The sequence below is a fragment of the Asparagus officinalis genome, chromosome 1 (assembly GCF_001876935.1).
Source record: "Asparagus officinalis chromosome 1, Aspof.V1, whole genome shotgun sequence".
NCBI lineage: Eukaryota > Viridiplantae > Streptophyta > Magnoliopsida > Asparagales > Asparagaceae > Asparagus > Asparagus officinalis.
Genome location: NC_033794.1, coordinates 26,297,394 through 26,310,376, shown reverse-complemented (window position 1 = coordinate 26,310,376; position 12,983 = coordinate 26,297,394). Strand labels below are relative to the sequence as shown.

Sequence of the window (12,983 nt, the reverse complement as noted above, 5' to 3'; positions counted from 1 at the left end):
GTTGTGAGTTTCCCAAAAGCAGTTGCTCATTTGTCCTTGCCTTCCGACTGTGGATTATTCCCTCCCTTCTTCTTCAGCCACTGCTTATACTTCAGACAATCTCTCTTCATATGACCAGGTTTCTTGCAGAAGAAACATTCAACCTTTTCACTTGCTGAACAAGTGCTAGAAATAGTTGAAAGATTACCGAAAGACTTCTTCCTCTTATTGTGCCCTTGATACTTGAAGGATTTCTTTCCTGCCTTATTTGGTCCAAGCTTGTCATGTGCTAGATTTGCCATCTCAGCTTTTTCTGCTGCTCTTCCTCAGCAACACATACATCAATAAGCTCATTCAAGTCCTATTTCCTGCCTTGAGAACTGTAGTTCACCTTAAAAGTGTTAAATTTGCTTGGTAGAGAAGCGACTACAAAATGAACCATCAGATCATCCTCTAACTGAAGTGCTAACTCCCTGAGACGAATGATCAACTGAGAGACCTTCAAAATGTGCTGCCGAACATCATCATATTTCAGATTAATGAGTTTGATCAGATAATTGTACTGTCTCGCTCTAACGGATCCCTCAAACTGCTTCTTGATGGTCTCAAGCAACTCCTTAGCAGTTTCACAAGTCGGAATCCCTCCACGAATAGTCTGGTCCACCGATGCTCTAATGATCAGCATTGCAAGCTTGTTGGCTTTTGACCCACTTAGCATGAGATTTCTTTTCAGATCGACTTGATGACTCATCAGGCTCTTCTGGCTTATCTTCAGTGAGAACATAGTCGTAGTCAAGACACTCAAGTACTATTTTAACTTGCATCTTCCAGTTGCCATAGTTGGAACCGGTTAGGGGCTCAATCCCAGTCAGATGCTTTTGGATAAACTGTCCGTCCATCTGCATTACACCATGAACGTATAAATCAAATGAGACCTTCAATTTTATTAATTTTAATATTTTCACATCCAATTTAGGGCTAGAATGGATGAGTCAGAGTGTTTTACATATGCAACCCTCCATTCTGCGGGACAGGCGGGGGGATCATCTTATCACACCTTTGGGCAAGTGATTTGACATGCTATTTGCCCCCCAAATGTGATATATAATCACCTACAGGACTAGCCTACACATTGTCAGTTTGATTTGAACACTTCCTAACCTTTGGGCAATCGGGTTATTCTCTTCTCACTGATATGTTTCAACTATCCTGTACCACTTATCCTGTAGAGGATTTCCTAGACACCTTTGGGCAAGACTAGTAGTCCACCCACAGGTAAGTGCAACCTACCAGTCCAAATGAGACTAAACTAAACCTTAGAAAATTAGGGTATTATAGGTTGGTCACCTTTGGGCAAGACACTAATCTACTCTACCATAATTTCTAAGTGACTATTTTACTGATCTTCCTTAACCCCATAGGTTGATCTAATACTTTAATCCATTTTATTATGAACCTAAATATTTACCCTACCTGAATTAAGGATATAATCAGAGTAAATCAATTATCTTTATGTGCATACAGTAATCTTTATGAATTGTCCAAATTCCTATATTAAAACTTCATGAAATTAAAATAAAAGCTGTATAGTTGAAAAGTACACAAAATGATCTTTCCAACGATTATTTATGGGCTCAAATCAGACTTAAAACGGAGCTGTAGCAACCAAAATAAAATGAATGGTCAAAACTGTAATGGGTCGGGTCTAGAAATTAATGGGTCTGGCCCATTACATAATGAGTTGGATCAGAATTTTAATGGATCTAATCCATTACTATAGCAGGTCGGTCTATTACATTCTGGATCGGGTATGGCTTAATGGGTTATAGGGTTATATAACTCAAATAATAAAAGATAGTTAATTATACTAATTAATTTAATTATTAACTAATTCAATTAATTAATTAATTAAAACCCTAACCCTAATCCCATCCGACCCAAAGCAGTCTTCCCCGGCCATGCACGCAAGCCTGTTATCGATCCGGCCCTCCGCGTCGACCGCATCCCAGCCGCGATTCGCATCCTCGACGTCGGCCGCATCCCGCTGCTGATCGCATGCCTGCGAGCGCCGGCCGCCATTCCCCGCTGCCGCGATCCTGGCCGACCTCCTTCTCGAAGTTGGAGTTCGTGAGGACGATGACCTTGCCTTCGTCGGCGAGCGACGACGTGATGTTCGGCAGCAAAAGTTGATCACAAATATTAAAAGCAATCTAATTATTCTAAAAGGAGATGTGACAAACCGCGCTCTGATACCACTGTTGGGTAATATAACGATCTAGACATGAATAATTGAACTAGAAAATTCAGATTAAAGTTACCGTTCACCGACGAAAATAATGGAAGCCTTCTCCTCTCTCCTCCCGTAGCCAATGATGGGAATTAGGTCTCTTTTTCTTCATACGGTTGAGAGGAGGGACTCCCACCCTTTATATAGATATTTGTGATTAACCCTACCCATCATGGTTTAATCACAACCGTGGGATTACACTCCGATCGATCTTATCATTTAGATATTCAAGATAACCACCCAACTTGATAAACATGAAACTTGTCTAACCAGACCATGTAGTTAGCATCCTGATCCTAACTTGAATTGATGGTAACTTTAAATCAAATCTATAATCGAGTAGGTTGGGCCACATGGGTTCATTGGATTAATCGAACCCAACATATATATGAATGTTTTTTTTTTAATTAAGTTTTTGCTGCTGGATGTTTGATGTTGGTGGGATGGATACACGTTTTTGTCTCTGATTCACATCTTTCATGTGAAGATTTGGTTACTAGGCGTTTGATGAAATGGGCCTTGTGTGTTCCTTGTTTGTTGCTCGATAATTTCTATTTGTTGCTTGGGATGTATATGTTCAATTATTCACCACAGGTTATCTACATAAATCAAACTATACGAGCTAGATTTAAGCGATTGAGATTGGTTTATTGTCTAGCTTGTTCTGGAATGCTTACTTTCTGGTTATCTTAACATCTACAGTTAGCTCATCATCGTTTGTTCATTAAACTGCATATTTTTCTATGTCCAAGATATGTGATGATGCAGGTTATTATCTTGTTTTGTTATCGCGTTATTGCTTGTTGTCATTGTTTGTCATAGTTGTTGTAGTTATTTACTGAAATCAGATTCTTTTATTAGAGCATTATATCTTTTACCAAACAACGGCATACACTACTTCTCCTAGAGCTGGAAACACAAACAATCAAACCTACTCTTTAAGTACTTGCTTGTTTTATTTTGAGCTTTTTGGGTTCTTTTGAAAATTTTGGCTTTTGCTAGGATTAGATTTGTCTGGTTTTTCTGGGCGTATTTTGAATTCTACGTGTATTCTACATGCATAATTAGGCCCTTCCATCTTTTTTGCTTAGATTCTTTCTGAGCTTCGCTAGATTTCATCCATCATTACAGCATAGCTTTTTATAATTATTTATTTTCTTATCATAGCTCTCCTGAATATTTGTGAAGGTTCGAAAATGTTCTCTGATGCTGTGTGCTTTTTTCATAAATGGTTTTTAGTTTAAACACTAGACTCACCAGTCTGATTAGTCAATAGATCATTATAAATTTCTTCTTTAACGCGTAATCAGGAAATTTGTTGGAACATAATAAATTATTTTTGATTAATGTCTAACATGTATTCCAAATTGTTTTTGCATGTCTAATTATTTTCTGTCAGGATAATTTTTTTTCCTTTCCTTTCGTTTTATTTTCTTGTGAAAATCATACAAATCTTTGGAAACTTAGAGATCAGTTTTTTTCTGAATATTTGATTGAAAGTCAAGTAAAAACTCTGCAAGCGAAAAGCTTAATTCTCTTAATCGATTGTAGCCCAATAAGTGCAGGGAATTATACTATGCTGTCGTGGTTTCTACGAAATATTAAACATCCAAACACAGAAAGCATTTGCTAACAATGAATCTGTACCTCGTTATCATTTGATGATGTTTGAAAAGTATTATCCCCATTCACTGTTATAAATAGCGGTAAATAGCCCCTCAATAGCGGCACTAATAGCGTTAGCGGTGCCTTCTCGTTACGTTATCGTCCAATAGCGGTGACATATTGCGGAATATGCACTTTCCATTCGCAAAAACGGTCGATAGTGTGCCGTAACGGTAAATAGTGGGCAATTACATGTGAAATTCGCTTTTCGATTGCTATTTAAAAGCGGTTTGACGTTTATTTTTTAAAATTAAACCTGACCATTGACAATGACCATTGACCATTGCGTTTCACCGTCTCCTATGATTTTCGGCATACTCCCGTCACCTCTGGCATCTACCTCAGTACTTCCTCTCACTTATTTCACCGTGAGCTCCTCTTAGGACAGTCCTCTCACCCACTTTGCTCTTCTTCTCAAAGATGACGACTCTTTGATTCCTTCAGTCATCTTCGGTATGACGTGATGGTTACATGTTAAGGTTTCTTTAGTATTTATACATATTTAAATTAGATTGCTATTTGACTTTGTGTTTTTTACCATATTTTGCAGCAATAGCCCCAAATAGCCTTAGTGATGCCTCACCTCTATGCGACGCTAGCCGCTATCGATAACCTTGCCCCCATTTCATTTCATTCGCTTCGCATGTGATCAGCTCTATCCACATATTTACAGCGTGACAACTATTTTATGTCTTAACCTCCAAATTCCTTTTTAACAGTATGGGTAGCCGGTATTTTCCATTATTTGTTTATTTTCGTATGTAACGTAGGAAAGATTCTTATTTGTTTGGAAATTATTCTTCAAGATTTATATCTATGGTGCCGAACTTTTCTTTTTTGTTTCGTTATTTTAACTAGACATTAAACCCATTTGCTGGGAAATTATTCTTTGAGCTTCGCATATAATAATCTTACAGGATTTTTCTTAGCACATCCCTTCTTTTATTATTACATTCGCACCTTCTTTTAGTACTTTATTCAATCGCTTTTGCTGTTATCGTCCTTGTTGGCTGGTGTTGTTAACGATGGTTTGGAATGTGATGCTCTCCCAGCCTTTGACATCCAAAAAATGCTGCAGCATCCCGTTTCTTGTTTGCTGTAGTAATAATCCTACAGTAGTATTACTATAGTATGAATAGTAAAACTTGGGTTCTCCCATTTGTATAGAAGAGTATATTCAAGTCAATTAGGTTTGTTATAAGGGAAAGCTCTGGGGAATATTATTTTTTCTCAATTATACAAATTACTATTTCTAGTGTTATTTAAGTTCTGGTAGTGAACATTTACTAAACCTATCCCTTCAAGTTGGCAATTCAACCATTCTGATAATGAATATGATTAATATTCACAATATTTTGTTTAGCTAGGTGATTTCTTCATCTCAATATATAGAAGACTATATGCTAGCATTTTCTTCTTCTTTTCTGATCTCTTTTATCTATTCACTCATTCTAACTGTTTCTTGTTCCTTTCTTTCTATAAAGCAGATACTGAAACCAGAGATTCAACGGATCAAGAAAAAAATTACAGCGCAAATGTTCAAGATAAAAGCCCAAATGGCAAAAAATGCATTTAACACAAACACTGTATTGAAACCAAAATAGCAAATACAAAACACACATATGGGTAATCAAATCAGAGGAAGGATATAAAATAGTAGAGATACGGATACCTGACGTTTTTCTCGATCTAAAATATTTTCAATTCTTGAAAAACAAAAACTGATAAACAATTTATCAACACTTGGTGGTGGAAATCTAATAGTTTTTATTTTTCTTTTATTTATATTTTAAGAAATATAGAAGTATGTGCTTGGATATACATTTGTTGAGGAAATTTAAGATTATATCTCGTGCAAAAGAACAAAAAAAGAAAAAGAAAAGAAGAAGGTTATAACAACATCAAATACATAAGTGCTTGCCCACGCACTGTGCATGATCCCAAAAAGCACCCAAAAAACTCACTTGAACACCCCATAAACAAAAGAAAACTCACCTGAATCCAGTTTGTCAATGCAAGAGTATCTGTCACTATTTATTAGCATCACACCCAGCATGATTTTGTATTATAGTGGTGTAGATAAGAACATTAAATGTAAGCAAAAATTCAGAAAAGCCAGAAAACTAATTATCTCTAAAAAAATTCCAAAGCTATGTTGATACAGTAAAGAAGCGAATAAATTAGGGCAAACTAATTAACTCAATTTATCAGTTTAAATTTGATAATATGTCAATCCTAAAGATCCTACTCTTCTCCTTATCAGTTAATATCTGATGAAAAATCTAAAATGAGATGACTTGTCCAAAAAATATGATGAATGTTTACATTTCATAAATTAAAAAAAATTACATTAGATCAACATTGTTGGACTTTCTTTATCATGCAAAAACCCCAAAAATCATCAAAAGCAACAAATAGAATCTCATACAAGATTTAACATGAAAACCCTAAACTGGGAAAAGCCATGGTAAAAAACAATCCACTATCAATAACAAATTATAATCTTTTGCACAGACAAACACTGTGAAACACTCTCACTCACAATATACTTGAACTCGGTTACACCATCTATTAAACTCTGATTATAAGAATATTATATCTCTCCCTCCTTTCTCCTAATGAGAATATGATGCCTTATTTAAAGACACCACTGATTTGCCCACCAAGTCAACTTGGCCTACAAGAAAACTGTTAACTTAGCCTATAAGATAGCCACTAGGACTGGGCCTAGCCTTCAAATCTAGATCCAACTTGGAATTTGAGTTGACACCTAATATATGCTCCCTCGATAAAAAATTTTCCAAGTATCTTAACGGCTTTAGGAAAACTCACTCTATTCTTGATCTTCACCTCTACCTTGTGAACAAGAGTCTGAGAAGAATTATCTACACCATTAATAGAATGCCCATCTAAATAGCAAATATGATTGCTAGTCTTCCTCCTTCGTAAAATTAAATCACCATCTCAATATAGTTTGCACTACTCTCCTTCACCTATATATTTATACAACGTGATGCCATTTCACCTAACAAAATTAAATTAGTACCACATAATGAGACATATCTCATATGACAAAGAATTTCAACATTCTTAGTGTGAAGCTTAAAGCGAACACTCCCAATGCCTTCAATCTTCATCTTCTCGTTGTTTCCCATAATCATGTCACTAAGTTATTCATTCATCTTCAATGTGTTAAAACTATTTTTGTTGTTGCAAACATACATAGAGGCTGTAGAATCTTACACCCTAGTGTTACTCACATCAGTACCAATACTCTTCGTCATTAGTACCATACTTTCATCACACATAATTTCCAAGGAGTCCTCCTTCTTCGCGTTTTCTTCAAGCTTCATCTATCTAATACTCTTCAAATCATCTTGCTTCTCGGAATATCTAAATTGAATGTGACTCTTCTCTCCATAATAGTAATACTCCATTTCACTTTTATCTTGGGCTTGAGATTTCAACCTTCCTCGATAACTATCACATCTTCCCTTACTCCTCCCTAGATTAGAACCTTCAAAATCTAGTACACTCTCACCACCATTAGATGCGCTCCTTCCCGTCATTTTTTCATTCTCACGTAGGGGTGCTATCACATCATCAAATTTTAAAGTTTGGTTCATCGCAATTATCATCTGAAGCAAAGACTTATACTACTTTAGTAGGGAAGACAGTAGGAGTAGTGCCTGCTCTTCTTCTTCTTTAATCTCCTCATCAATTTTCATAAGTTGACACACTAGCTAATTAAAGGCATTAATGTAGTTTTAAATAGAAGTACATTCTTTTATCTTTAATGAATAAAGCTCCATACTCAAACAAAATCGATTTGTTATTAACTTTGATTTGATGCATAAATCTGTAGGGTCTGATTTGCTTATATATATTCCCAGTGTAGGATCGTGACCCTTAAGAATAGAGTGCACACTTATAAAAATCTACGGAAGCTTTATACTTAAACACTAGAGGGTGAGTTTGCAAAGTAAATTATAAATTACAAAGAAAGAATGATAATATCAGAAAGTGAACATCACAAACACAAGCATGTATACTGGTTTCACCTCTCCGGTGTACATCCAGTCCCCAAGCAAATCCCGCTTGAGATTTCCACTATAATTTTGAAACCTTACAAAATCACAAGCAAACATGACCTATTTGTAAGACCATGCAAATTGCAAACCCAATTGATAATACCATGCCAATTATAAACTGACCTCTAGACCAAGAGATCAACCTCTCTCACAAACCGAGAGAATCTTTCTTTGAAGCAAGTATAAATCTAATCTTATAGGCTTTTGAATGTGTTGTGAACGTGTTTCTCACTGTGGGTATAAGTTTTTCTCTCTGAAATTTGCCTAAACAGTTAATATGAAATGATCAAAGGACATAGGCTATTTCAGAACTTTTATTCTAAGGCAAAATCTGAATTTTAGAACACTTAGAATGCACAAATGTTTAATCTTTTGAGTGCAACACTTATCTATTGTTTTTTGATGTTTTTCCTATTTATAGCCTCTGAAAAGACATATTTTAAACCCAAATAACACATTAAAACGACTATAAATAGTCATATATTCAAAACCTGTAACAGTTAGAAAACTGTCTTAGTAGTCGACTACAAGTCTTATTAGTCGACTAGTCTGAGTTCAAATAGACTCTGAGTATGCAGATTATTTCTTAGTAGTCGACTACTCTGTAATCGATAGAAAGTCTAAAATTCAAAATCAACTCTTATTAGTCGACTATAATGCCTAGTAGTCGACTAGTCTGAACTGACACAGAAAGAATTCAAAATCAACTCTTATTAGTCGACTATAATGCCTAGTAGTCGACTAGTCTGAACTGACACAGAAACTGATATTCTGTTTAAGGCTCTAGTAACTGACACAGAAACTGATATTCTGTTTAAGGCTCTAGTAGTCGACTACTAATGTCCATTAGTCGACTATATTGTAATTTGACAGAATGTTTATACTTTGTCTAAGGCTTGAGTATTCGACTACTAAAGCTATTAGTCGACTACTAAGGTATAGATATGAGATATTTGATATGTTTTATTCGGCATGAAAGATTTAGGTCAAGCTGATCTTATGCTTAACACTAAAATCTTGAAGAATGAGAATGGATATGTGTTATCACAATCACACTACATAGAGAAAATCTTCAAGAATTTTTATAACCCAAACTGTCAACCTGTTTCTACTCCATATGATCCTAATGTACATCTAAAGAAAAATATAGGTTATCCTTAATTACAAAGAGAATATACACAAATAATTGGATCATTAGGATTCCTGACAAACTACACCAGATCTGACATTGCTTATGTAGTAAATAGACTTAGTAGATATATATCAAATTCTGATAAGAGTCATTGGGATGCTCTAGAAAGAATTTTGAGGTATCTAAAAGGAACTATGAACTATGGTTTACATTATAAAGGTTATCCATCTGTATTAGAAGGATACTCAGATGCAAATTGGATTAGTGACTTAGTAGATGTAAAATCTACCACTAGATTTGTGTTCCTTTTAGGAAGAGGAGCCATTTCATGAAAATCTACTAAACAAACTGTAATTGCTAGAAGTACAATGGAATCAGAAATGATAGCTCTTGATACTACTAGTATAGAAGCTGAATGGTTGAAGGATTTACTAACTGAAATTCCATAAATGCAAAAACCATTATTAGTTATTTCTATTCATTGTGATTACAGGTCAGCTTTTACAAATGTCACCAAGAGAATGCAAATATGAAAATAAATCGACACTTGAAAGTGCGACATAAATCCTTGAGATATAAGATGAAAAATTATGTAATAGCCTTAGACTTTGTAAGATCAGAGAAAAATCTTGCAGATCATTTAACTAAAGGCTTATCTAGGACAGTGGTCCTAGAATCATCGAGGGGGATGAAGTTAAGCTCATAAGAAAAATCACTATAGTAGCAACCTAACCTTGCAGAGGTTCAATGGGTAGAAACAAACTGGACGAGTGATTAACTGTGAGGAGCACTGAATTCATTTGCTCTCATCCTTAGGATGATCAGTGCTCATAAAAAGCAAGTGAAAGGTTAAATTTAACTCTTAATGAATCCAAGACCCATGAGGCAGGATGCTTACTTGCTCGCATCCTTATTAGGATTCACCTATATGTGTGTAGTTGTGAGGCTGCAACTATGGGATCAGGGCTACTCCCTAGTAACACACATAAAGATACCTGCGTAAGGCCAATATATAATAGCGCAACCCACTTAGAATTCTTCAAAACTATACTATGTGTGCTTTATATAGAAATTTGATAAATGGGACTGGTTCAAGGCGTAGTCCACCAAGCTCTCACGGATCCATACAACTGTCACTAAGTGAAGGTTCAAACCAAAAGGTACCTCCACCTATTACATAGTATAAGGGAACCTGAAGGTTCAAACCAAAAGGTACCTCCACCTATTACATAGTATAAGGGAACCAGCAATCTTATTTTCAAAGTTCTTCTTTTACTACCTCCACCTATTACATAGTATAAGGGAACCAGCAATCTTATTTTCAAAGTTCTTCTTTTACTCTTATTTTTGAATTATTTTAAGTTTTAAGTTATGTGGGGGATTGTTGGAGTTGTAACTTAAAACTTGACTTTGTAGTGGGAAAGTTAAGTCACACATTGGAAATGAGATGGGAAGATAGGTTATTTATAAGTCTTTCCTTTCTCTCCTATGCTTAGAAGAAAATATGTGTTGTGCTTCATACCACACACGCGTGTGCCGAACCGAACCAGGCCAGGCCTGGCTTGGGTCGGGTCGGGAGGTGCACGCCCATGACCTGCGGACACGAATGCAGCTCCGGATTGAAGGACCCTTAACCTGCTACATTTTGAATCTTTATTTTTTGCTAATCGAAAGACGATATTACTCGAAACAAACGAACGAGACGACATGACGAGTCAACACCTTCTGGTCAACACGAATGAACGAACGAGACAACAAGATGAGTCGACACCCTTGGGTCGACACGAAAGACGGTATGGGTCGACATCTCGAGGGTTCAGAGTCGGGGCTAAGCATTAATGAGTGAGATTGGTAGATCTGGAGAGCGAGATCGGTGGATCTAAATGACAAATAACGGTTAACATAATTAATAGATAAGAATTAAGGATCTAAACCGGTAGATGGATGAATGCAAACGGCTAGCATATTTGACATATTTAATAGGACGTGAATGGTGGATCTAAAGGGAGGAAAGTGTGGATCTAAACGACGGCTTCAAACACTATAAAAGAATCTACAGCCGCAAGAGTTAAAATACAGTGAAAAATACAACAGTTCCTTTCTCTTCTTCTCTTTTCAAATTATTTTCTTGTTGTTACACTTCTGCTGGTTCCCTAAAAGTTGTGAAGAGTTCGCAAAGTCTTCTTGAAGCTCGTGCCGATGAGAATGTGATCGTCTGACCGATGGTCGTCGTATCTCCAAGATCCACTGTCACGAAGCCCTGTACGAGATGGGATAATTAGATTCTTGGGACAATGCTTAGTGTATGCTTAAATCATCAAGCCGTATTTCTAAACTTGATTTATTTTCTTTTAAATTAATTTTATTTCTGAGTTATAATATTAATCCGACATTATCAAGTTTTGATTAACTGTTTAAAACTAATATTTTTGTGCTTATTTCAGTCTAAACAACAATCATTTTCCTATCCGAAGGTCTACCAAAGACATGTAAATCAAAACAAACCCGACCCATTTCCTTCGCTTAATTTGCGGTGATATAAAGAAACCAGAAATCACAGTCTATTGAGTTGTTTGACTCTATGGAGTACCAAATGCAAGTGCAAAGAGGATCATCACGATACTACAGTAGGAACCCCATCCTAGTAAGGAAGAAGTGTAGAGATGTCTTATATCAAGTGTGTAAAGGAACTAGTGTTCAAGGTGGATATTTATCTTCAAGAGGGTGTACGATCACGAGGAAGAGGACCCAAAGCAATCTTGGGTTCTGAGGGAGAGCTGAAAAAAGAGTTTGACTCTAGGTGAAAGAGTCATGATGAAGACTCCAACAAGTTGATACCTGGGTTTGGAGTGTGTAGCAATGAAGGTTAGTGTTAAGTTAGCAGAGGCTTGACATCAATACGCGAGTGAAGATTTTTTTCAAAGCCCTTTGGGAGTGGAAGCTTAAGGTGATTTCTCAAAGGTGTTCATTCTCTACAATTTACAAGTTTACACTGAAAGGTTATAAGGGAAAAGTGACGTTTTCAAAGGTGGTTTTACAAGCCTAAGGTGGAGATTGTTGGGAAATACCTTGTATTTTAGCCCTAGAAGACTTCGAAAGAGTCAGAAATGAAGTGGAAACTGGAAAGTGAAACTAGGTGAAATATCATGGACATGACAGTGGGACCAGCTGGTCTTACTAATAGGAAGTTTACCGATTAATCGGCTAGTCAAACTGGTTTCAACAATTTCCTTATTTGAGTCTGTTTAAAATTATATTTGTGTTAGGACTCCTAGTGGGTTATATTTCCAGTTTTGGAGCTTATAAAATAGATATTCCTAGTCTAGGGTTTAAAAGAACTAAGCTAAGAAAAGTTGCGTATTGTATAAGAGGGGCAGAGAGAAATAATGAGAGAGATCTAGGGTTTTGAGAGTCCTTTTGGTGAGATTGAAAGAGATTTTCTTGTGGGATCTATCAAGTCCACAAGAATATATCGTGTATTGTAATCTCTAATATAAAGGAAACTCAAATCTCTCCCTATGGACGTAAGCAATTGCCGAACCATGTAAATCATGTGTGTCTTTGTGCTCTTGATCTATGTTCTTTGGTATATTGATATTCTCTTTTATTCGAACTAGTAGTTTCTGTGAGTTCCATGTCTTTTGATGATCGATTGGTCTACAAAGAAGAGGGAGATCTAATCAGGTGTTTATGTGATGCTTTCATAGCCTACACTTCCAGATTTAACATCAGTTAGAGGCTTGGATCCCTACAATTAGTGTCCAGTTGCAGGTGGTGTACGCGAACACATGATGTATATGCTTTTGATTTGTGTGAATGCATATATGAA

At 36.1% G+C, this 12,983-nt stretch overlaps 1 protein-coding gene and 1 long non-coding RNA gene across 2 annotated transcripts; one reads left to right on the top strand and one right to left on the bottom strand.

Moving 5' to 3' along the window:
* LOC109832380 lies at nucleotides 341-763 on the bottom strand. Its single transcript, XM_020399766.1, has one exon. It carries the CDS (start codon nucleotides 761-763, stop codon nucleotides 341-343), a length of 423 nt encoding a protein of 140 aa, XP_020255355.1.
* Nucleotides 2,656-4,746, top strand: LOC109821807. The gene is made up of 2 exons (XR_002241987.1): nucleotides 2,656-4,384; nucleotides 4,482-4,746. It is a non-coding gene; the product is annotated as an uncharacterized LOC109821807 (long non-coding RNA).